The sequence below is a fragment of the Microtus ochrogaster genome, chromosome 21, assembly GCF_000317375.1.
Source record: "Microtus ochrogaster isolate Prairie Vole_2 chromosome 21, MicOch1.0, whole genome shotgun sequence".
Classification (NCBI taxonomy): domain Eukaryota; kingdom Metazoa; phylum Chordata; class Mammalia; order Rodentia; family Cricetidae; genus Microtus; species Microtus ochrogaster.
Genome location: NC_022022.1, coordinates 45,874,989 through 45,901,323, shown reverse-complemented (window position 1 = coordinate 45,901,323; position 26,335 = coordinate 45,874,989). Strand labels below are relative to the sequence as shown.

The following is a 26,335-nucleotide window of genomic DNA, read 5'->3' as shown; positions in this document are numbered from 1 at the left end:
TCACCTTCCTAGACATGGACGGAGTGGGGAGGACCTTGGACTTTCCACAGGGCAGGGAACCCTGACTGTTCTTTGGATTGGAGAGGGAGGGGGAGAGGAGTGGGGGGAGGGGGAGAAGGGTGGGAGGAGGGGGAGGGAAATGGAAGGCTGGGAGGAGGCGGATACTATTTTTTCCTTTTCTCAATAAAAAAAAAACCCCAAAAAACAAAAAAAAACTGAGTTGTAAACTTTTTATGTAACTTTCAGATAACTAAATGAAAAGAGTAATGGATAGGTATCACAATACATAATGAGATGAAGCAATTATGATATTGATAATTAAATGGCCTTGGTTGTATTACTACAAATATAGCATTGTCTCTTATTGTTTCCGAGGTCACTACTGCCTTATCTATAAAGGGACTTTTAAATTCAAGGAGAGCTTCTGAAACCTTGCTTTCGGTTATTTGGTTAGCATTATAGAAGGTTACTTTAAAGTATTAATTCAACCATTATGAACAAGTTTTCTTGGCTATCACTTTGTAAAAATTTTTCTAGACATTATCAAAGAGAGAATCCAAACATAGAGCATTTCACACTTTTGGTATCAGAGAAGGAAAGACAAATAAAATAATCCTGGACAGAGACTTTCTGAATAAGATACCTTGTAGTCTAGGGGAGTGTGTGTACGTGTGTGTGTGCGTGCATGTGTGTGTCTCTGTGTGTATGTGCATGTGTGTGTCTCTGTGTGTGCGTGCATGTGCATATATCTGTGTGTGAATGTGCGTGTGTCTGTGTGTGCATGTGTGTGAGTCTCTGTGTGTGCATGTGTGTGTGTGTGCATGTGTGTGTGTCTGTGTGTGCATGTGCGTGCGTCTGTTTGTATGCATGTATGTGGGTCTCTCTGTGTGCATGTATCTGTGTGTGTGTATCTATGTGTGTGCGTGTGTGTGGGTCTCTGTTGTGTGTGCACGTGCATGTGTCTGTGTGTGCACGTACGTGTGTGTGCATGTGCATGTGGGTGTGTCTCTGTGTATGTCCGAGGCCTCTGCAACTACTGAGCTACACCCCTAGTCCTTTTACTCACTTAGAAACATTCATAATGTTCATTTACTAGGTGTCGGACTGCCTGCCTATAATCCTCGCCCTCGGGAAGCTGAGACAGGAGGATTGTGAGAAAAGAGAAACCAACCAATCAACACACATACACACACACTCACATCCCCATGCACACTTATCTTCCCATCATGTCCTTACACTTTCCTTCATTTTTACAATAAAAGTATCGTATCAGGATGGCACTTGGTAAGGACTCCTGCAACTATAAGTAAAATATCTCCTGTCATTTATTCCGACACAAATCATGTGACAGTTATTAGCCAGTACCCAAAGTTATAACAATAGTAAACAATAAATTTAGAAAAGCCTGTTAGCAGAAAATGAGAAGCCAAAATGTTGTTTACTCTGTTGAATGTACCAAAACTTCCTCTGGGTACACTGGCGATGCGCCAGCAAGGAGTTGGGGGGGGGGACAGAATTCATGACACAAACTGTTCCACTTCAAAGCATTTGATTTTGTTCTCATATGAAAATATTAAAAATTGAAAATTAATGTATTTTCACATGTGATAGCCTGTATGTGGAGGTCAGAGGATACCCGCAGAGATGACAACTTCCTCCTCTTCCTCCTGCTGCCATGTGGGTCCTCGGAACTGAATTCAGATTATCAGGCTTGGTAGCAAGTTCCCTTACTTGTTGAGCCAAGCCATGGTGCCAGCCTTGTCTTTGCTTTGATTTTAGACAGCATTTTGTTTGTATTTGTTTACTATCACTATGTAGCACCCATGGCCTGAAATGTGATTGATTGGTAAAGCAAGCTGACCTTGAACTCCCAGAAATCTGCCTGAGTCTGCCTCCCGTGCTGGGATTAAAGATGTGAGCTACCAGGCTTCCCCCTGGCTGGCAGTTCAACGCTTGGAGTTACTGTAAAGGATGTTAACCAGCAGGAGTCCCTTGCTCAAAAAGTCCGGGAAACTGAGAGCCCCTGAATGGGTAGACACAGTCAAGCCAGACAAACGTAAAGAGCTTTCCCCACCTGTGATGAGAACAGGTTCTACCCTAATTGCGCCCACAGCACGGTACCTGCACCTCCACGATGGTTCCAGGGTTGGCTCCATGACCAAGACCTACGGAGGATGACAGAAAAATGGTGTCAGATCCGGCCGCTTCAGCAGAGGCTCCAAGAGTATGTCCCACTGGGTGCTTCCTCCAAGCCCTGGAGGCACTGAAAATGGTGGGAAAAGACCAACACAGTAGCCACAATCTAACACCTCAGGGACAGAGAGATCTGGACAGAATCGCCAGAGAGGCAGCAGCCGCCAATGAGAAGCACTAGAAGAGAGGATGTTGGGTTAATACAGTGCCTCATCCATTAAAAACATGTGTGCTGCTTTGAATTTATTCAGCCATTGATTGCTGGGTTCTTCAAGGTCAGTGTAAGAGAAAACACGGGCATGATCTGATGGCCAGCCTACTTGGCACACGGTGCTTCTAAATAAGAAGCATGGCACTCCATGCCCCAGAAGTCAGAACACTGGATTCTGAAGAAGTGTGTGAAGCCAGCAGCTGGCCTGTGGAGAAGTCTGTACTCTCTACATAGAGATCCCGGTAGTGTGAGTGTTCACTCTCCAGTTTGAGGTGAAGTGCTAACCAATCTCAGCCAATAGACTCCCGCTAGATAAGTGGTTGCTCATTCGCAAGAAAGCAGATGCTGTTCCCTGAACACCTGTCTCTGGAGTGGCTCATCTCCACCCTCTGCACTGACCCATGGGCGTTGCTCTCTTGTTGGGGGACACCTCAGTTACAAGGACACCTCAGTGTCAAGTCCACTGAGAAATCAATGATCAAAGTCAGTACTGGAATATTGAGCAAGCACTGTATAGTGTCCATTGGCGCTCGAGACAATAGTACAAACTACCTGGATCTGTCTCCACAGTGCCTACCTTCTCCTGGGATAAGGCAGACAATGACAGTGTTTGGAAATCAGTGCGTACCAAGTATGCCAGTAATAATTAAATGCCGCTGAAAATAATACAGTAGAAAAAGAGCGATTTGAACAATTTGTCTGCGCACAGCTCACTTATAATAAAAATATTTCTATTCTTGCCTTTCTTTTGCCAAGAGATCTACTAATAATAACCTCTGGAAGTGTGCTGTGAAATCCATGTATAATCACACATAATTGATCTACCCACTTTTTTATATTACAAAGGACACATTATGAGTCGCTTAATTTGGACCATGCATAGAAAAGCCTTCAGATAGAAGTGATCCGTAGAAATTGAGACTGACATCTGTGTGGTTGGAGGCCACCACTGAACAGCTAGCGGAGCGTGGCCCTGGCTCAGAGATGCACATGCGGGCATCTTGGAGAGAGTGGTTTCTAATCAGAGGGAGTTCTAGCCCCGTTAGAATTTGAACATCAAAGATAGCTAACTAAGAATGAATACATAACTTGTCAGCTTAATGTATATGTTGGTTACTGCACACGAGCCACGCATATGAAGTGGAATTAGAGTAGAAAAAAGATGTCAGCTTGCTTGTTGATATAATAGATGGCCAATAAACATTTCCTTCAGGGCCCTGTATGAGTGGAACAGAGATGCCTTGTCTCTTGAGGCCCTTGCTCAGTCTTAGGCACAAGAAAGTGGAGACCAAATCCATCACAGACATAGTTTTGTGCACAAAGAGAAACTAGCTAAAAATCTGTAGAAGTTAGCTTGTAGGAAATCTGCTTTTAAAACTATAATGAGTTTATTATACCACTTCACTTTTTATACAGTCCAATTTAATTGCTCATTTAGGATAGCCACAGACTGAGCCAACCATCAATACCATATTGCCTAAGACCTGGTGGGGGGCAGGTTTGCTTATTTTTGTCTGTATAGATGGGCGTACTTTGAACATTACATTGACTTTACATAGCTATGTAGTATTCTACTGTGCACAAATACAGCAGAGTTTGTTTATGTATCAGTTGATTGCAGGAAGTTGTTTCCACAGTTTGACTATTATGAATAATATTTTTATGAAGAAATTTGCACATGTTCTCCCGTGGCTACATTATTTCATGACTTTTGGGTATATGCTAAAAACAAGAATCACTGACTCTTATGGTAACTCTATATTTGCTTAAGAAAATATTTATTTTATGTGTATGAGGGTTTTGCCACTGTATGTGTATGTATCATATGTGTGCAGTGCTCTTTGAAAGAAGGCATTGATAGCCTGCAACTGGAGTTAACAACAGTCATGAACAGCCATGTGGGTGCTGGAAACTGAGCTCAGTCTTCTGCCATAGCAGCCAATGCTTTAAACCGCTGAACCGCAATACCACTCTTGGGAATATACCCAAGAGAGGCCCTATCATACAACAAAAGTATATGCTCAACTATGTTCATAGCAGCATTGTTTGTAATAGCCAGAACCTGGAAACAACCTAGATGCCCTTCAATGGAAGAATGGATGAAAAAAGTATGGAATATATACATATTAGAGTATTACTCAGCAGTAAAAAACAAGGACTTCTTGAAGTTTGCGTACAAATGGATGGAAATAGAAAACACTATCCTGAGTGAGGTAAGCCAGACCCAAAAAGAGGAACATGGGATGTACTCACTCATATTTGGTTTCTAGCCATAATTAAAGGACAGTGAGCTTATAATTCGCAATCCTAGAGAAGCTAAATAAGGAGAACCCAAAGAAAAACATATAGGCATCCTCCTGAATATTAACCTTCATCAGGCGATGAAAGGAGACAGAGACAGAGACCCACATTGGAGCACCGGACAGAAATCTCAAGGTCCAAATCAAGAGCAGAAGGAGAGGGAGCACGAACAAGGAACTTAGGACCGCGAGGGGTACACCCACACACTGAGACAATGGGGATGGTCTATCAGGAACTCACCAAGGCCAGCTGGCCTGGGTCTGAAAAAGCATGGGATAAAACTGGACTTGCTGAACATAGCGGACAATGAGGACTACTGAGAACTCAAGAACAATGGCAATGGTTTTTTTTTTTTTTTTGGTTTTTCGAGACAGGGTTTCTCTGTAGCTTTGGAGCCTGTCCTGGCACTAGCTCTTGTAGACCAGGCTGGCCTCGAACTCACAGAGATCCGCCTGCCTCTGCCTCCCGAGTGCTGGGATTAAAGGCGTGCGCCACCACCGTCCGGCAGGCAATGGGTTTTTGATCCTACTGCACGTACGGGCTTTGGGGGAGCCTAGGCAGTTTGGATGCTCACCTTACTAAACCTGGATGGAGGTGGGCGGTCCTTGGACTTCCCACAGGTCAGGGAACCCTGATTGCTCTTTGAGCTGATGAGGGAGAGGGACTTGATCGGGGGAGGGGGAGGGAAATGGGAGGCGGTGGCGGGGAGGAGGCAGAAATCCTTAATAAATAAATAAATTTAAAAAAATAAAAAAGGAAAAAAAACCCCAACAACAACAAACAACAACAACAACAACAACAACAACAACAACAAAACACAATAAACCGCTGAACCACCTCAGCCTCTATTCTACTTTGTTGTTATTTTAAGACAGGGTCTCCCTATGTGTTTCTGACTGTCCTGGAATTCACCACGTAGATCAGGCTGGCCTTGAACTCACAGAGATCTGCCTCTGCCTCACAAGTGCTGGGATTAAAGGTGTGCACCACCACATCTGGCTTATATTTACTTTTTTTTGAGGACCTGACAAACTGTTTTCCAAAATGGCTGGACCATGCTATCCCCCCCCCCCCAGCAATGTACAAGGGTGTTAGCCTCTCCATGCCACACCTCTGACCACTGTATGTATGTCTACCATGCCACAGAGGTCAAAGGAGGGTGTTGTATGCCCTGCAACTGAAGTTTCTGATCTTGTAAGCTGCCCTGTGGGTGCTAGGAGCTGAATTTGGGTCTTCTATAAGAGCGGCAAATGCTCTTAACCACTAAGAATCTTCCCAGCCCTGGAATGTAACTTTTATGGCATGTCCTGATGATTTATGAAGTTCACTGGTGTTTGTTATAATGTCTCCCCCCGCCCCCTCTCCTCGTTTGTTTAGACTGTGCAAGGGCTTGCCAGTGTTCAGTGAAAAGGTGTTCAGAACTGTAATATCCTCTTGCTGGCTTGTCCCTTTAGTCATTATGAAGAGACCTTCTCTATTTCTTTTGACCAATTTTGGGTTGTTATCTGTTTTGTCAAATATTAGAACAGACACATCTAATTGATTTCTAGTTCCTTTTATCCCAGTTGCTTTTTTTTTAATCAGCCCTTTACTCCAAGATTGTATCTGTCTTTGTTGGAGAGGTGTTTTACTGGAGGCAACAAATTAATAGAACTGCTTTCAAAATCTAACTTGCTGGTCTGTATCTCTTGAGTGCTGAACTGAGGCACTGAGGGCACATTCAAAAATATTTCTGATAGGTAAGTATTAATTTCCATAATCTTGTAGTGTTTGTTGTTTTCCTCTTCTTTTACTCCTCTTCTAGCATGATTTGCTCTTTAGTTTAGCATCATGGATATGTTCAGCCTTCTCTTAAGTACAGAGGCTCCCTTCAAATATTTTCTGCACTGTTTACCTAGTGATCAAGAATTCCTTTAATTCGTATTTATCATGGAATGTTTTCCATTGTCCTGAAATTACAATGGATAGTCTGGCTGGCTATGATAATATGGGTTGGCATTTATTATCTTTTATAGTCAGGGATATATAATTTCGTGCTATCCTTGTTTTGAGGGGTTCCTGTTGAGAAATAAGATGCAATTCTGGTAGTATGCCTTGTGTGTGTGTGGCTCAGCACCTCTCTCTAACAGCTTTCAAACTTTTTCATTGTTCTTTCTTCTTAGTGTTTTAGCTAACTATGACACAGGGATTTTTTTTTTGTGTGTGTGTGTGTGACTTGCCTAGTGTTTGAAATGCCTCCTGGATCAGGGTGGTCATCTCTTCCCCTAGATTTGAGGACTCATCTGATTTTATTGGATATTGCTTATGTCTTTAGCCCAAAGTTCGTCCTTGATGTGTGACAAAGCTTTCCCCAGGGAGATGCCATATGTACCTACTCACCCCAGGTTGGGAGTCCATGGTAGATTGAAGTATAGAAACCACCAAAGTCCAACTTGGCGAACCAGTGAGTTTTATTGGTATTACTCACAGGAACATGGGATAGGGGTCACTCACAGAAGCAGAAATAATTCAAAGACAGCTGTGTCACCAGAGTCTACCCAAGCATGGGTGCCAGTTCACAAAGCTAGAAACCTAGCCCAGTCTGCAGGCAGGTCACTGGGTTGGAGAGTGTCCTATCCAAGGGTCTCAGTTGGTCTAAACCTCCTTAAGGCATCTCAGCTGTGCTGCCTTTTTCCTCAGGCAGCTCTGGCACTGGAGTCTTCTGTGCATCTCAGTTGGCCTGACTATGCAGCCTGGTTCCCTAAGTGTGAGTCTCAGCAGCAGTTTATTTACGCTGGGAGGGAGGCACTTAGTGAATCTGCTCAGTTTCAGGGACTTCCTGAAGCTCTTTTGAGTTGTTTACCTTCCTGTACAGGGAGCTTCCCTGAGGGACTGAATGTTTCAATCCTGGAGGAAGCTGTTAAATAACATGCCCCTCCTGCCATGTCTGTGCTTCGTAGATTTGATCTTTGCTGGTGTACCATAGAGCTCATAGGTCTGCTCATACTTAGCTGTCATTGCCAGTGTCTGACTATTCTAATTTATTTGTCTTGTTTTCCATCCCCGATGTTCAGTCTTTCACCTGATCCTCTCTCTTGGCAAGGCTTTCCAGGCTTACTGAGCTTTTCTTTTCTAGAATTTCAATTTGACCTTTTCAATATTTTTTATCTTATATTGAATTATTCTTTAATATCCTGTATTGATTTCTTTATTTCATTCAGCTGTTTATGTGTATTCACTGCCGGGATACCTTTTCCCTTAGACCTGCAATACTTCCCATAAGGGAAACCTATCCACTCAGAGCTGTAATACTTAAACACCCATGCTCAGAGATCCAGATACAACTCCTGCATCACTCATAGTAGAGAACTGTCTGCAGAAGCAATTGCAGCTATTAGTTGGAGATTTTTTATTAAAGACTTTTTAATATAGACACAAGGATTAGGAGAATAAGAGGTGTCCAGAATAAAGTTGGATATATCCAGGTGTGTGTATAACTTCCTCAGGGGGAGAATAAACCACACTTTTACTACTAAAGGAGAAAAAAAATGGAGTCAGAACTAAAAGGACATTTGAGATGCAGATCACATAAACATTTTAGAAAAGTTATCATGTTTCTTTCATTAGTAGTTTATATAATTTTTGATTACAATGAATGTTTAGTTTATTACTGACCCTATGTAGCACATCGTGTGACTCCTAGTGGACAATCTGTGGATGGGTATTCCCTATTCATGAGCTGTGAGAGTATACTAATATATAAGCCAAGTTCTAGCCTTCTCCTTCACTATATGGTACTTGATTGAACTCAGGTCGTCAAGTTTGGTGGCAAATGACTCTACCCACCAAACCATCTTGTTGGCCCCAAGTTTTAGTAATCTAGATTGAAATATGGGTTCATAATGTTTTATTAGTTAATTAAATATTGTATATTAAGAGATTAAGCAAAACTAATAAACTAAGTTTCATTTTAAATGTAACAAAATTCTTTTTAACCTTACTGAATTTCTAAGTAAACATTCTACGAGATCAGTACTAGGCCCAGCCTGTGCACATGGAAGTGTAATGTGCCTGACCCGATCTCACAGCTACAGGTGACTGAAGGGATGAGTTTGTTGAAATGTCCATTTTTGTCAACGTGATATCCTGGCTATCTTGTGTCCTATTCACATGCAGAATGTGAACATTAACCTAACAGTACACAGAGAACTGTCATTAGAGACACCAGGAACTGAACCTAAACAGAACACAGAGAACTCTCAATACAGACACCAGGAACTGAACCTAACAGAACACAGAGAACTGTCATTAGAGACACCCAGCAATAGGGGCTAACAGAACACAGAGAACTTTCAATAGAGACACCAGGAATTGAACCTAACAGAACACAGAGAACTCTCAATGGAGACACCCAGGAACTGAGGCTGTATTGCAGAACCACAGGAGAGGCACGGCTGTGGAATCATTAGGGCTGAAGTTAAGCCACCATTTCCTGTTCCCACCTGTCTCTCTGTCTTGTCTGCCCTTCCAGTTATGCTGTCTCCCCCAACAGATAAGAAAACCCTCCTGATATGCAAGTGCTCTCTCCCTGTCTTCTCTTCCCATCCCCCTCCTCCCCTCCTTTCCCCTTCTTCCTCTTAAACTCTCACTTATGAATCTATAATAAGTATTTCTCTAGAATGAACAAATAAATAAAAAGTTCAGAAACCAATATATCATTAGTAGCATCTCTAGCTAATGTTCCCATGTCATTTAAATTATGGTGAACCTCAGGTGTTCTTGTTTTTCTGGAAAACACATGAGATTTATGAGAAAACACAATGAAATCTTTCTGAAAGCCATGTTTTTTATTCATAACTTGGCTATGTCTATTTTCAGGCTGTTATCTATATGCCTATATTGAAATAGAAATTTTATATATCTATATTGTATATATATTGTATAATACATATTACATATCTATAAAGGAATTTTCAGAAATCTTAAATCTTTAGGCATTTATTCACAAATGTGAAAACTATAGAGAGGTACCATCAATAAGCACTATCTACTCACTACCATGGGACGGCTGTGATGAAAAGTTACGGCCACAGTGTCCCAGAGCCTCAAACAGAATGTTCTCTCAGGCTCACGTGACTGTTGGCGGATGTCATCTTTTCTTCAGAACTGTAGAAACTCAATGTGGGCAGATTAGTTGAGATAACCACTGCAAACAAAGCTTTCTGAGCTCTAGAGTTAGAGAAAAGAATGAAAATGAAAAAGAAATCAGCCAGGAAATTTAATAAGGTCTACTTTTGAACATAGAAAGTATTCCATTTTTAGCCAATTGGTTGTGTTCCCTTTGATGGTATTGTGTCTCACAGAATGCCCACCCAAAATTTTGTTCTTAACCTGCAAATGGTAAAAATTTTTCTGTCATCTTGTCTTAAGGTACAATTTTAAGAGTTTTTATGTAGCTAGTGACTTATTTCTGCTTTTTTATTGTAAAATTTGGCTGATCTGTGAAGTTTGTGTTCGTTCATGTATTTCCCACTATTCACATTAACGCCAGTGGTACCTCCACAGTGCTGCATCTAAGAATGTGGCAGCCAATACAGGCTAGAGACGCAGAGCCCACAGAGACACCGTGGATACAGACTAGTGATGCAGAGCCCACAGAGACACTGTGGATACAGACTAGTGATGCAGAGCCCACAGAGACACCGTGGATACAGGCTAGAGACTCAGAGCCCACAGAGACACGGTGGATAGACTAGAGACGCAGAGCCCACAGAGACACCGTGGATACAGGCTAGAGGTGCAGAGCCCACAGAGACATTGTGGGATGGGCTCCCGAAGCACAGTTAGTAGCCGAGGAAACAGGCATGAAGAAAGGCTTCACTCACGACAACGACAGGGCACATGTGCAGATCACCCTGCAGGATAGAGAAGACGTTCCCAATTGCATTAGCACAGGCTCTAACAGCTTCTCTGAGGTCTTACTGAGGGACAGACCCTGAAGACACAGGGCAGTTGCGTGACTGAAGAAAGAGCATCATGAAGGAAACCCTGTGTGAAGAGGGAGGATTAGAAGAGGTCGCGATACAGCATGAGGGACATTTGGGAACACTTCCGTTCATTTGGAAATGTTCCGTACGTGGTGCACTAGTTAGCACTGTCAACTTGACGGCCTAGAGTCACTCGTGGAGAAGTCTCAGTGATACTGTCTGCCTTGGGTTGGCATGTGGGCGACTCTGTGGAGATGGTCTTACTTCATGTAGGAAAACAGCCCAACGTGGGCAGCATCATCCAAAGGCAGCATGAATGGAGCAATTGAGCTGGCACAAGCAAGCAAGCATGCACTCATCTCTCTCTGCTCTTGACCATGGATGCGATGTGGCTAGCTGCTTGAAATTCCTGCTACGATGGGCTATAACCTGGAGTTGTAGGATGAAATAGTCCTTCTCCTCCCCAGGTTGCTTTTTGTCAGAGGATTTTCTCACAACAGCAGAAATGACACCAGAGCACCACGTGGTTTAAGAAAACAGACAGGAGCACTGTCGAGATTCTAACATTTCTGGGCACTTTACTATATACTCTTTAGTATTCACCATAACTCTGTGAAGTAGAGTGCTGTCAAGTCTGAAGGACTGATTCCAGTCTGGTGCCGCACGGTGTGCTGTTCCCCAGGGGATATCCTTGCTCAACCTCAGAGACTGGGTTGCTATGGTCACGCAGAGGTTAACAGGCACATGCAAATTGATTCTTTCTAACCGAATTTAAGGGAGTCTGATTATGGACCAAAGCATCCATTTACAAACTGTATGGGGAAATTAACTGCCAAGGAGACTAGAATGCTCCTGTCAGCTTGTCAGCACGTTCTGTTCCCTAGGGGAGGGAAAGCTTGGGGAAATGAAATTAAGGGCTGCAGGCTGCTAAGGGAGGAAGAATTAGAAGGAAGCGAGTCGGATGCTTTTAATAAGGAAATTACCATGCTGTGCTGAGCCTAATGTGCCCCTCCCCCGCAGAAATACGCTTGCCTGCCCGAGGGATCCCAGCATTGTTTCCAGACACTCAAACTCTTCTCTCCGGGTACCACTCAGATTACGGCAGTTGTGAGCAAATCTGGAGGGCCAGAGATCTTGTATGAAACCATTGCTCTGGAGTGGGCTGTGCATCTGATGGTGCTTCAGAGGAGGGGGCAGAGATGCTGCATTTGGAATGAACACAGGGCAGGGTTTGTAGCATAGCTTGGCAACACCAAACTAATGGAGGATTTACTGTGCTTGAGGAGCTAGTTAAGAACACTGCATGAATTTCCAAATTTTGTTCCTACAGCCACCCTTTAGGGTTGTTAACAATGTTTCTCTTTTGTAGATGGTAAATGCAAACGCATGTCAATTAAAATAATGTGCCTAGAAAGTCTCCACAGACTGGGCATGGATCCCCCCGGGCTAACGTATCCGTGTTTGTACTCTTCATTCCTTCTTGAAATTAATTCTTACTCCAGTTGAGAGTGTCCGAGTGATGATTCATCTCTCTCTTTGCTTCTCCTGCCCTCTGTTGTTGATATTGATGGCCCTTGTACGCGTCCCTTCTCAGATGCATGGTGGGTATTTCTTTCTCCGTCCTTGCTGTCTATGCTAGTCCAGTTGTGGGCCTCCACTCCAAGACCTAGTTAGTCTGCCTTCCTAGCAACCAGTCTCTCTTACCGAGAACACTGTTTTTATTGATGTAATAGTTTATCTAATGTAAGTTAGATTATTTTAACCCCTTAAGAAGCACATATTTATGAGTGTCTGTTAGTACATTCACAGTTTGCCGCTGTCGCCAGCCTACAACTCCAGCTTATTCTCAGGACCCTCAGAAAGCACCCTCATCCACTTATGGTCAGCTTTATCCATCCTGGTGATCTTTTCAAGATGGGTGAACTATCTTCTGTCTCTCTGAACTCATCTCTTCTGGAAATATAACGTAAATGGAACAACACACTCATGACCTCTTGTGTCTGCCTTTCTTCACTCGGTGTAGTTCATTCACAAGGCAGTGTGTGCTGGGACTTCATTCCCTTTCACGGCCAAATGATATCTATCATTTAACACTGGAGCATGCAAGGTGCAGACCGACCTTTTTGGGGAACTGCTCAGAGTGCTTGGGACTTGCTATCATTATTACAAATGAGACTTTTTCCCTGACCATTTTATTTTTAATATTTTATTTATTTATTATTCTTGGATACGTGTGTGAGTGTATGAATGCATGTGCCGTGGCACTTGTGTAGAGGTCAAAGGCCAAGGTTCAGCAGTCAGTTCTTCCTGCTGTGGGTGGCAGGGACTAAGTGTGGGGATGGGGCATGTGATGTGAAGTGAGTGTTTTTGCTCACGGAGCATCTCATGAGCCCTTGTACCACATTCAAACAAGACACCCCTTTTAAAGAACAGGAATTTCTAGAATTCCTGTGAGCCACATCTTTGAGAGCTTCCTGTTTTGCCAGTCTCAATTTCAGAGCGGTGAATGAAGGAACAGAGTGATATTTTCCACAGAAACATCTTATGATTTATGAACTGCTACTAAAGAAGAGATATTTTGTTTTTAATTGCCATAATTAGTTTGTATTAATAAAATGCTAGCAAAACAAGTCCAAGGCAAATAGCAAACACCAATTAACACTTTGACTTTAAAGCCCAGTAGTCTAGCTGTGCATGGTTTATTTATACGAGCTTGTAGGTAGCACATTCAGATAAGCCTACAGAAAAATGAAGTAAAAATAGCGAGTAAGCATGAAAACATTCACCTTCAACAGCAGATAGAGCAGTAATTTAAATGATAGGCCATTTCTGGGCTATGAAACTAGGTTTCAGAAAGTTTATGAATGGATGTTTTGACAGCAGCAACAGAATCCTTGCAATCGTCTTAGTATCCAATAGCATGGGAATGGTTAAGCACCATGTGCACTGAACTTATTTTACTTTTCATTATGTGTATATTTGTGTGTCTCTATATGATGTGCTTGAGAGTGTAGTGCCTGTGGAAGCCAGGAGAGGGCAGTAGATCCCGCGTAGACCTTACAGAAGGCTGTGAGCCAGCAAATGTGGTGCTGGGAACTGCACTTGGGTCCTCTGCAAGAGCAGCGTGCTGAGCCCCACTGTTCTGAATAATTTAAAATGGTAGAAATGTTGATGCTGTCATGCTAAGTGTGGAAGGCAGCAGGTAAGACACATCTTACAGCCCTCTAAGAACACACACAGGCACTCTGGATAGCAACCCTGTGTTACAGAAGGTGCTAGAATGTTGGTGGTGAGAACTGGCAAAGAGCATCAGATGGAAACTGTGCTACTTTCATAGCTTTTCTGAAATTATGTCAAAATAGAAAGTGAAAAGAAACATACAGAAAAAAGTGCTCAAAGTCAAAAGAATCAAAATGTCAGCACTGGTTCCACAACCTACATGCATAAAAAAAATCATAAATCATATTTTAAATAATTAGTATATGACAATTAAAATAGAAAAAAAACCTTCTTTATAGATTTGAAGGAAACACATGTACCAAAAAATATTAGTAAAATCAAAAGCAAATGCAGTCCACTCCAGTGAATGTGTTAATCAGCACGCAAGCATGACTTAAAACTCATGCCAGACAAAGTGTGTATGGGGGGATGGAAGGCAGGAAAGTGCAGAGGTTGGGGCACACTCAGGACACACTCAGGGGTGCCATGTGAGACCTGAGAGGGCTGGGATGGGCTCTGTGGCCTGGCACTGACATTTCAGCTCCACAATAAAGAGAAGCTGTTCCTGCAAAGACAGGCGATGTCCAGAGTGTTTTCTTTGTGAATTTTCTGGGCTTTAGGAGGCATAGGCAAGTCAGAGGAGGTGATGGGTGTCTTCCTAAGACGTCATTTTTCCATAAGTGACAGTCACTGGTGTGCGATAACCATTTCCATACTTGTTTTTAATCGCAGACTCCTTTCTAAGCAACTCAAGTGTGCGGTGATTCAGTTCAGGCCTTCAGAAGAGACAGCCTCATACCTTAATGAGTGACTCAGGTAATCACCAGCTCCAGTTAACCTCTCTCCCCGAACCTTTGTGTTAAATATTTGTCTTAGTTCAATGTTACCTGAAGACAAGTGGAACCGTGAGTATGTACCCTGGTGTCACTTGGAGTGCCCCCAAATATCTGCAATGGTTCTGTCTTTCCTACCTGGTACCCCATGATGGGATGAGGATGTCTTCCCTCCTGCAACTGGGGCTCACTGCAGTGGCTCCTGGGAACAGACAAGCAGCAACTGTGGCTCATGAAGGAGTGTCCCCTGGTGGGCTCCTGACACCACTCACTGCTGCCATGTCCACCCACTCCCCACCAGCTGTTAGTGCTGGAACCAGAATCCTATTTTTGCATTTTGCTGTAAGGTTCTTGTTTTAGCTGCCTTTCTCATGCTCATGTGTGCTCCTTAGAGACATCCCATGCTTCAAAAGCTGTTTATTAGAAGAGAACATATGGCTCCAACATTGCCCCAGTTCAAACTCTTTCTCTCTTCAGGATTAGATGCTAAATCCCTTGCAGGCATGGACCATGCCTCTCCATCATTATCCTCTTCCTACTTGGTCTTTGAGTTTTGAAATACCACTCAGATGGTAAGAAAGTGAGCGTAGCTTTCTCCAGGGGTCAATGCTGTTCCTGAAGGGAAACCTGTCCCGTGCTATGAAAACTCTGGCTTATACAGGAATGAAAGTGTAAAGAACTTAATGTATAGCCTAAAACTGAGAGCAGCTTTGGTCTCTGGCTGAGCTTATTAAAATGATGCAAAATGTTATTAAAAATAAGATCTAAAAGTTTGTCTAGCAAGCCTCTTAGAAAAAGAGTGCATGAGTGTGGGTGATCCGTGTGTGCTCTTAAAGACCGCAGAGTTCCTGTGCTGTGTGGGTGTCAATGATTTGCTTCTCATCCTGGCCACATATCACAGGAAATGCTGGGACAAAGAATATGCCTACCGTGTGTGGATGCTGTTGACTCTACATTGAATGAACAATTCACAGGGCCATTTTTATGAGTAGATGAATATTGTTAGCATGCTTAAAGAAGATTATTTTAGTGTCATTAGTGGAAGGATCATAATCATTGTCTCACAGGCTGAAGCAATGATGACTGTAACCGTACATGATGAGTCCTATGTATGTGCTCAGTGAATGACAGGCTTCATTAGTACTCACACACTTTAGCCAGGGGTTGCTGGGCTCGGGAGATGGCTCAGCAGTTAAGAGCAACCGGCTGCTCTCCTAAGGGACCCTGTGTTTGATTCTTAGCACCCGTAAGGCAGTCCGCAACCATCTGTAACCCCCATTCCAGGGGATCCAACACATGCACAGAAATAAACATGTAAGTAAAATACCAATGCATATAAAGCACAAATAAATAACTTATTTTTAAAAAGCATGTTACCAATGTCTAAGAGCTTTTTATAGTTTAGATCAGCTTATGTGGCCTGAAAACACAGTACCACTACCCTGTTTAACCTTGAGAAAAAAAACTTCCTTCCACGGCAAAGCCAGCATGTAGTCAGCTCTGGATTCAGGACATGACTACAATTGGATATCTTTTTAGGCCTTGCCCCTTGTATATTCAGTGTTCACCCCTCCTCTTCAAGTATTTAATAATAAAGAAGACAACATAACGTTCACCATCATGAACAAATCTTTTATTTTCATTGTAACATCTGCTTAAAGAAGAGAAAAAAACGACTTCCCCCTAATTACTGCTTCTGTTAGCTCCTGATGAAGGTCAAGTAGTTTACACTCCTTTTGACTTGAAGTTGTTCCCTGATTTTCTCGTTAGCATTTACGGGTCATAGTCTTTGGGATTGGGTCATTACTCAACCTACTTAATGAAGACTTTGGTTTGATTTGATATTTCATTGTGGTGCTGGGGATCAAACTTGGGACTTTGTATACTCTGGGAAACTGATCTTTTACTGACCTGCCTTCCTAGCTCTTTATTTTTCTCTTTAAAAATCTCTTTTTGTGGGGAGCAGTTTTTATATGTGTAATGAATAAAGCATGTTGATTGAAATCTGTAGTGAAATCTACAGATTATAACAAAGGTCTCAGACCAAAGGACAGGGCTTCCACACTCACTAGAGCAGGGTAGCCAGCTGCATCACCTGCGTCTCCAGTGTCAGCTGGAAATGTTGGTAAGGAATGAATTGCCTGTGATGCTACACTTGGCACTGACCTAAGAGAAGCTCATCAAAAATAGGGATGAAATTTATACAGAATTGACATAGGGGTATGTGTGTGCAGAGAAGAAATTCTACGCAAATATCCATATTTATTGTAGTTTGAATGAGAAATGTCCCCTCTAAGCCAAGGTGTTTAAACTCTCGGTCTCCAGATGATGGTTCTGTTTGGGAAGGTTAGGGAGCCTTTAGGAGATGCAACCGGACAGAAATGGACCGGGCGTTAAACTGAAGAGCCTGACCCCGTTTCTTGTTTGCTCTTTGCTTTCTGAGTGTGAATGAAATGTGACCATCCAGGTTTTCACTCCTGCCAGGGTGAGCTGTGTCCCTTTGGAACTGTGAGCCAACAGCCTTCCTCCTTACATTGCCTTAGTCTGGGTGCTTCATAGCAGCAATAGAGGAGTCACTGTGAGCAAACACGTGAAACTCCAGCATGGAACACATTCTGTGTGCCTGAAGTATATTATAGAAAGCACACTTAGGATTTTGATGGCATTGTAGGCTGATGGATCATGGTGACAACATGAATATGTCTTTTGATTGTGTTGGGACATGTATGTATAATAAATGCCCACCAGGACAAGTCTTGTGTACAGTCAGGGAGAAGGTGTTCCGGGTAAGCATGATCCCAGTACCTAAAGCATGTCAGTGTGTCTGCTTGAAGTCTCAGAATGTACAATTGCTCCTGTGAGTGGGGATCGAGCCCAGAGAGGACACCAGGGTTTTGTACAGAGATTCCAGGCAGCCTATGGTCTCAGGGCACAAGGAAGTGCTAAAGTCGGAGGTGATGAAGAGGAGGCTCGGGCAAACTAGTTAGCACCAACAACTGCTTCAGAGAGGAATAATAAATTTTGTCCAAATTGATGTGAATTTTACGTTCCCAAGGCTGTGTGCTTGCAGAAAAGCCAGAAGACGTTTAAATTTGGTTTTCCAGATGGCAGGTTCGACATTTGCTACTCTAGCTAAATGGAAATGCTGCTGCTGCGATTCCCTCTCCAGGCCTTCACCTGAACGCTATTATAGGCTATCTTGAGAGTACACTGGGATTTATTTGTATTAACATATTAATTTTGCTAAGTACTCTGTGCTTTGCCTTTACTATTAGGAGATTGCTTGGAAGATGACGTTTTATTGTAAAAGTTAAGAATTAGCATTATAAATAGGATTTCCAAAAGCAAGAAGCTATCTTCCTGTAATCTACATTTATCTAGGTATCTATATACTTAAGCCAACACCGTCCCTTTCTCTCTGTCTCTGTCTGTGTGTGTGTGTGTGTGTGTGTTCCAGCAGTCACACATACTCTCACAGAATGCTGCTGTTATACAAAGTAGAAATTCATGTTTAGGTGGACTCAAGGCTGAAACCCATGAAAATCAAACACGGGGATCTCAGTAATGAAGCAAAGACTAGAGCACCTTTTCCTCAGTTCCCAGACAAGTTGATTTAGATCCATTTCTTTCTTCTCCTACCTGTTATTCTTCTTTTTCTATTTCTTTAGAATTCTATTTCCATTAGATAAAATTTTAATTTTTTAATCACTTATGCCAACATTGGCCCTTTTCAGAATTTGTGATATTGGCATATTTTTGCTTATCTGACTGTTTCTTTCTTTGGGCTTCCATGCCCTGTCATGTGACCGCTAGCTGCATCTTGTCATTGTCTTAGAATTATTTTGTTTCCATTGCTGCCCTTCCCATGAAACAGAATCCTAAAGAGAAAATATTCCTCATGCACTCACATCTACAGTGATTAGCACAATGCTTCCAACCCACCTGGAAAGTGGCTAATGCATGAATGATTCTCTGGGCAAAACAGCCACCATGGTCACGGGCTCAGCTGTGCCTGCTTGCAGAAGGTCATCACAGCTGGCTCATCGACCATTCATGCTTTCTCAGACTAGAGGGAACCAGAGAGGGCCACCTGAGCCTCACCTGAGCATCCAGCTCTCCATTCAGCTATGCATTTTTGTCATAATCACATATGACCTTTGGGTCTCAGAGGCTGTGAGAGTCTGTAGACCAGAAGCAATTAATGGAGAGGGACTTCATCTAGGCAGCTCTGGGGGAGCCATTTCCCGTGCTGCTTTGGGGTCACACGACCCCTGCCAGCAGTCCCTCACTCCCACTTTCTAAGTAAGACCTATAAACGCATGGCTTCCACACAATGAACTCCGGTGCAATTGTATTTGGTTTGCAGTTGAAACTTCAGGAAGAGGGGGTTTGTATGCCCTCCAGGAAGAAGTCTCACAGCAGCGTGTTGACTGAAAAGTGATTCAGTTTGAGTTTGGGAACCATTGGGCCAGAAAGTGGAGTGCTCCAGGTCCATCCTCAAGAATGACTGACGTATCTGGAAGCCGCGACTGTGGTGTTTGTTTAAACGGTCTATGCCCAGAATACCTTCATTGGGATCTCGCTATAAGCTTTGATTTTGTTGTAGTTTCTACCTCAACCCTGTGATCCCTGTGATCCCGGGCTGCTGAAGTGAGAACTGACTGAGCCTTCTGTGCTCACTGAGCTAGTGAGCGTGTGGTAGGTCTGTTTCGGGTCTACTGGGACTGTTGCTGCTCTCTCCAATCCGTGGGACGGTCTTCCACGGAGCAGGCGCAGGGCAGATCCTGGGCACCTAGCAGGCTGTTTCAACATTCCTTTATGCCCTTGTGGCCGTGCTTGCGGCAAAGCAGCCACTCTAGTCTTAGTCCAAGGATGAGTGGGGCTCACCCTCCTGCCGTGAAAGGTCTGGACCCACTGCTAGGACCTGTGACAAGTGACATAGCTGCTATAATGGGCTAACTATGAAGCTCCAGTTGGTGTCATCCTGGTGTCCTTTGGTTGGAGCAAAGCAGCCTCTAGCTGTGTGGGATGATACAGGGTTTTTGCACTTCAGAGAATCAGCTTCGGTTATCTTCAGCCTAAAACCGGAAGTGGAATTACAAACACGGAAGTGGACTCAATGACTGGCGAGGGGCACGTGGGCAGGCTCGTCCCAGCTCTGTTGTGACGGCGGCTGTGGTCTAGTGATGGCGGCTGTGGTCTAGCTGATTTGGAAAGAGGCTCTGGAGAAGTTACAACCCTAAGATGTGAGTGTCATTTTCATAGTGATGACATGGTCTTCATTCACAGGATGACAGGTGTTGGTCTCCTTCATTTCTTCTTTAGATTCCCCTCAAATGTGAGCTTTCTTAAAATTTAAATTTAGTGATAAAACTGTGTCCAGAAGAGCACTTTGTGATTACTGAGAGAAACAAAAAATCACCTTTAAAACAACATGTTATTTCAGGACTGGAGTTGAGCCCAGTTTCTAGTAATAATAAAGATCTCCCCCCTCTCTTTCTGGAACGGTGGAGTTATACTATTCTGTTTTGCCTCTTTCCAGTCATGACATATTCTAGGTTTAGGTAAATAAACTGAACCAGAAAATAACAGGCTGGCCAAGCCTGTCTGCCACTCCACTGAAAGCTGCCATTTTTCATTTCAACCTTGTATTCATGAACATTAATATGACAGCCGTCTGTCAGAGCCTGGTGTCTCATGTTTTGATTGCATTGGAATGGGAATTTAAAATACAAATTTTAGAAATGGATTAAAATCTAAGGGCAAGCATTCCTGGCATTCCTGGATACAGAGTCATGAGGCTGGTTCTGCGTGTGTGTGTGTGTGTGTGTGTGTGTGTGTGTGTATGTGTGTGTTGTGTGTGTGTGAGACAAGCCACATTTCTCAGTATTAGTTTCCCTGGGTGTTCCCGTCTCTGTCAGGTCTGATAGGCTGGTTATGTCTTTGTGGAATGCCGAGCAGGGACAATGATAGGAAAGTGTCTTGCAGACCCAGTTGGCAGGAGGGTTGGCAAAAAGACAGTAAATATAGGCCACCTGTGAACTGGACAGCCTCTGGGTTGACTAGCTGCTGCTTTCATGATATATTCTCATTTTCCCCACCCAGGGACTCCTCTCTTTAAGGAGACTGGGAGTTTGAAAGCAAGGAAGCCCAGCCTTTTTTAGATCAATGGGCAAGTCTGAGCATATGTCAGTCAAGGTGTAAATTGTATAACGTAACTTGCCATATTTAGCATGTGGGAGCCTTGTGAGTAACTGCTGATGGGATTTCTCTACTGCTTCCTTTGTGGTCTGCTTCCCATGTAGCTCTTATTGTATCAGTACCACCACCTCCTCCCACACACCCCTTAAATTGCATCCCCTGCACAGGTGCTGCTACCTCCTCCCACACACCCCTGGATAGTACTCATTCCCTGCACGGGTGCCTCCCCCTCCTCCCACACACCCCTTAGATTGTGCTCATTCCACTAATTCCATGTTGGGTGTCAGAGCTGAGCTGTGCCTTATATACAGTGAGTAAGAGAGACATTCAGATGTCTACAGTCATTAGAGTCAAGGGATCTAAGATGATGGGGACCTTGAGCAGGGCCATAGGAAAATGAGTTGTCCAGACAGAGGGCCCTTTAGACCTGAGACAGAATTTGAGTGACACATGATATAGGACACGAGCACCATTTGTAACAATAAGTGGGAAGCAGAAACAGTCAAGTTTCAATAGGAGACACTGACTATTATTATTATTATTAACACTGACTTATCTCTTCACCTAATCAGCTTTGTTTAGATGGTTCTCACATCCCAGATCCTCTATTAGACTCTGGGGATATGACCGTCAGCAAAGCAGAGAGGTTTCCCCTGATAGTGCCTGTATCCAAGTGGAAGGGGACTGTAAGCAAAGCAACAAGTGAGGTTGAGTGAACTCAGAGTTTGTGTCCTAACACATTTTCATGTGATCTTACTGATGATATGGGCAGTAGTGGTAATGACTGGTCTGATCTAGTGGGAGTTACTTGGTGAACTGTCCCCCTCAGGGGATGGAGAGCCCAGCTTGGGTTTACTGGGGCTGACTGTGTTCTGGACTGTGGTGGCTGGGAGGGTTAAGAAACCACCACTCTGTTCCCATACTCATTTTGCTGGTGAGGTAACTGAGGTCTCAAGAAATCAGCTTGTGTTTGAGCTTAGCATTCTGCAATTCATTTGTTTATCTGGTTCTTGCTTATATAAGACCAGCAGTTTTCAATCTACTTCTTGTAAAGAAGGTTCAACAGATGTCTATTGCTGAGTGATTCATTGAGTGGGAAGAGGGAACTGAAAGCTTTTGGCTGCTGTTGGAAATGCAATCGTCAGGGCAGTACTTTGGGAAGGGTACTTAAGGAGGGTAAGAACAGAACCTGGAGACTGCAAGAGGTTCATTCCCATCACTGCAGGAATTCTCAACCTTCCTAATGCTGTGGCCCTTTAATATAGTTCCTCATGTTGTGGTGACCCCAGCCATAAGCTTATTTTTGTTACTACTTCGTAACTGTAATTCTACTACTGTTATGAATCATTACATATCTGTGCTTTCCAATAGTCTTAGGCAACCCCTGTGACAGGCTCGTGACCCACAGGTTGACAACTACTGCACTGCTGTATTCCAGTAGGGCTTTGTTGCAGGAAGGGAGGCAGAGACCAGCAGCACTGGCCCCACCTACAGATGCAATGAGGACTGTGGGTCCTCCTAGCTCCTCACCCAGAGCTGTGTGTTTCATCAGCTCCAAGGGTAGGAGTTGGGGAGATGGGGTGGGAAGGGAGGTGGGGAGATGGGGTGGGAAGGGAGGTGGGGAGATGGGGTGGGATGGGAGGTGGGGAGATGGGGACTATCTGTTTCTGGATGTATGACCAGTCTCTGAACATTGCCCTAGAGTGCTGAGCAGGTCAGCTCTGCCTCAGACATGTTCTTTGTAGTACCAGCTCACTGAGCTCTTGATAGGCATTCAGGGGTCAAGAACATTTTAGCAGTCATGCTGCTGAACATAAAATAAATCTCAAAAGAAAAAAAACCTGAAGAGATCTGGCTAACCACAGCAGGCTAAGTTCAGGTTGAGGAAAGCTAGATGGAATCTGCATGGCCAGACTTCTCCATGTCTTTAGTATGTGCGTGTACTTTCCCAGTCCTGCAGCAGGAACCGTGTAGCGGCTTCACATTGACTGATCCCAGGAGACTGTGGGTCCCTCCCCTGCTTATCTTCTGAGGAGGACACCGTGGTATAGCTGTAGCGGAAGCTTTGGGACGGTTGGGAGGGAAACCAAGCTCTCCCTCTTACTTGTAGTAGCCATTCCTTCTTTTCCAAATGGAAACATTGCTATCAGCCGTCCAGATTTTTATAATATAGGCCACGCCTCTAGGCCAGATGGCGCCCAGTGAGGCCATGCTCCCTGCAGCTCATTCTGCTGCAGAGTTAAGGAGTCTGTGCTGGGACATCAGACCAATCATTACCAGTGTCGCCCATATCATCAGTAACAACATCACATGGAAAAGTGTTAGGACACAACTCAGCTCACTCAACCTTCTTAATAGAAGAGTTGAAGAAGCAAAGAATATTTTGGGAAAAACATGAAAGGATTCAGTTGATGTCTTAAGGAGTGTTTTGTTTGGACTACATAGATACTGGGACAATATAGGTGGGTAGAAATGAGGAGAAAGTTTGGATAAGGGACTGAGCTTCTCATTTTTAGAAGGAGTGAGGAGCCAGGGGAAGGAGGAATAATGTACGCTGCATCTTATGTTAAGGTCCCTGGTGGGGTGCTGGAAGGTTTGGTGGGAGGCGATGCTAAGGAATGGGGGACCAAGAAAGAAACTGTCACAGAAGTTCACGTTAGGTGAGCCAGTAGTCTTGATCCACAGACATGCTGTCCTGAATAGAAGCGCCGTGTACTCTTCACTTAGCCTCTTATCTCACATGTTTTCTAGAAACAGTTCTTACATCTTCATCTGCCACCAATGCTTTTGCTGCTTCCTAATTATTCCCTAAAATGCCCTTTTCTGCTCTTGACAGATTTCTTATTTTTTTTTTAACTTTTGTTTACTGTGGATCTTTGTAAAACTTACGTAAAGAATATTTGTGTTGAGGGAGAAGTAATTAGGATTCTTATGGGCTAGATCTTGTCACCACAATGGTGGGGAGGCTCAGGTTCCCTAGAAAGGAGTAGGAGAGAAACAACAAAGCCAAAACAAACAAATAGACAGATGACAGACAAAAACCCTACTGTTTTTCAGGACGGAAAGACTGAAAAATAAAGGCGTCTGAAAGACAAATAGTGCTTCCAGAGCTAGGAGGCTTTGGCACAGGAATACAGACGGTAGGATTAGGAAAGAGACCGGGAATTAAGGGCAGGAAGATGTAAAACGCAAGCCTGTCTCAGAAGGAAGCTGGGACTTGCGGTGAGAAGTTCAGAGAATGAAAATGGCTGTCAGAGCAGAGATGGAAAAGGGCACAAATACTGGATGTGAGGCAAACCCAAAGTGCCGCGGCATCACGAACATCGCTACAGCGGGGTCACAGACTGGCCCGGAGAGGTGACTAATGGATCGTGAGGGCTGGCTACAGACTGGAAGGGCTCCGAGGACGTGGATTCAGAACAGGGAAGGTAAATGGGTTCTCTAAAAGCGCCGTCATGCTGAAGGCAGAAATCGATGTGAAATGGAGGAATTAAAATAGTTCCCTAGAAAAGTCCTTACCAATCAGTAGGTGGAGAAGAATTAGAGAAATCTGAATCCTCCTGCAGGGACAGCTGCGTCTGCTCCGGGCATTAGTGCTGGTCTAAGCCACGGTCAGTTTTAGGTTGAGTAACACTGTGAAAGGGCGCTATGCTGGCTTTGGGCATTTTATTTATTGGTCACTTAAATGGGCTGTTTGAATGCGTCTTTCTGTGTGTGTGCCACACACAACACAACATGTTGTCCTGAGGGGAAGGAAGAGGCAGTAGCGGGAGGCTGTGCTAAAGTACCTGATGCAGTTAATACACGGCTGCTGACCCCCACACACTTCCCCATGAATAAGTCAACACACTTATTGCCATGTGGAGAGGCCTGGAGGGAAGGGCCTCGCTCCCTGGAAATCCCCAGAGGCTAAGTCTTCTTGAGTGACATCAATTGTTGTTTGCACGTGAAAGACAAGATTTAAGGAACAACTGAACTGGATGCAAAAATAGAGGTTTTTCCCATCAGCCTCAAAAGGCACAGAAACCACTAGCACAAATCACGTGAAATTTGTGTTTTTGTAAGTCGATAACAATTGACCCCTCACTACTACTACAAAGGCTCTGCTCCTGTGGGATGGAGGCCTCTTCTCTACATGTGCCTGATTTCCTGTCTTCTTGTGCCTGTTCCCTGTTGTAACAAGGACCACAAAAGCCAAACAAGGATGGGGGCATGGCTAGGGGATGAAGTGCTTGCTGCCCAAACACGAAGATCTGAGTTTAGATCCCTTGACTCAAAAGCTGGACACACACTGGGCACACACTGGATACGACACTGGGCACACACTGGGCACACACTGGATACGACACTGGGCACACACTGGGCACAACACTGAGCGTATACCGGTCACACACTAAGCGCAACACTGGGAACAACACGAGGCATGACACCATAACCTCAGTTCTGGGGGTTGGGACAGAGATAGGTGGATCCTGGGGGCTATTGGCCACTCAATAGAGCTGAATAAGCAAAATCCAGGCTAAGTAAAGGGATTCTGTCTCAAAAAATAAGGTGGAGAAGTGATTTAGGAAAATACCCAAAGTTGATCTCTGGTCTCTCCATGTGAATGCACACACACACACACACACACACACACACACACACACACACACACACACGCACACACACACAAATAATTAAGTGACAACAAAACAGAAAATTTTACCTTTGTATGTGTTCATGGTTAGTAAAGAAAGGGGCTTTCAGGTGGAGAGTGTCTCACACAGGCAATGGTGGGAAGGGAAGAGTAGTCTGAGGTTCTGGGCCAGCTGGAAGGATCACAGGCTAGCCTGAGTGGGAGAAAAGAGACCCCGAGGCTCCCCTGTGGTTAGGAGCTAATTAATTCACTTTGCAGTTAGCAATGGATTGGTGGAGTAATATCTTACCACCTTCCGAATATCCCAACCATCTAGAGATCTTCAAATTCATCAGTGACCCCTGACAAAAGGTTTATTTAATAGGGAGTTGTGAAAATTGTGACTTTTAAAGCCCATATTTCCCCTGTGTTAGTATTTGCATTTTATGGTGAGCAATTTTTCATTGCCATCTTATATTTTATAAAGTGACTACAGACAATTTTGATTATATAGAAAAAGCACACATCAGCAATGATATCAAAACCCAGTGATTTGTTCAGAATGCTATGTATTTCTTCACACTCTTTTTTTTTAATTTATTTATTTATTGAGGATTTCTGCCTCCTCCCCGCCACCGCCTCCCATTTCCCTCCCTCTTCCCCTTTCAAGTCCCCCTCCCTCATCAGCTTGAAGAGCAATCAGGGTTCCCTGACCTGTGGGAAGTCCAAGGACCACCCACCTCTATCCAGTTCTAGTAAGGTGAGCATCCAAACTGCCTAGGCTCCCCCAAAGCCA

The 26,335-nt window shown here is 43.8% G+C and overlaps 1 protein-coding gene and 1 pseudogene across 1 annotated transcript in view; both read left to right on the top strand.

Moving 5' to 3' along the window:
* The window catches only part of LOC113457228, a 4,628-nt pseudogene extending 2,254 nt beyond the window's left edge, over positions 1 to 2,374 (top strand).
* Positions 1 to 26,335, top strand: part of Slc44a5 (solute carrier family 44 member 5) — a 235,009-nt gene that overhangs the window by 27,607 nt on the left and 181,067 nt on the right. The window contains exon 2 of the mRNA XM_005357466.3: positions 14,623 to 14,706. Coding sequence (XP_005357523.1) covers positions 14,694 to 14,706 — 13 coding nt within the window. The 5' untranslated portion in view covers positions 14,623 to 14,693. The remainder of the gene's footprint in view (positions 1 to 14,622; positions 14,707 to 26,335) is intronic.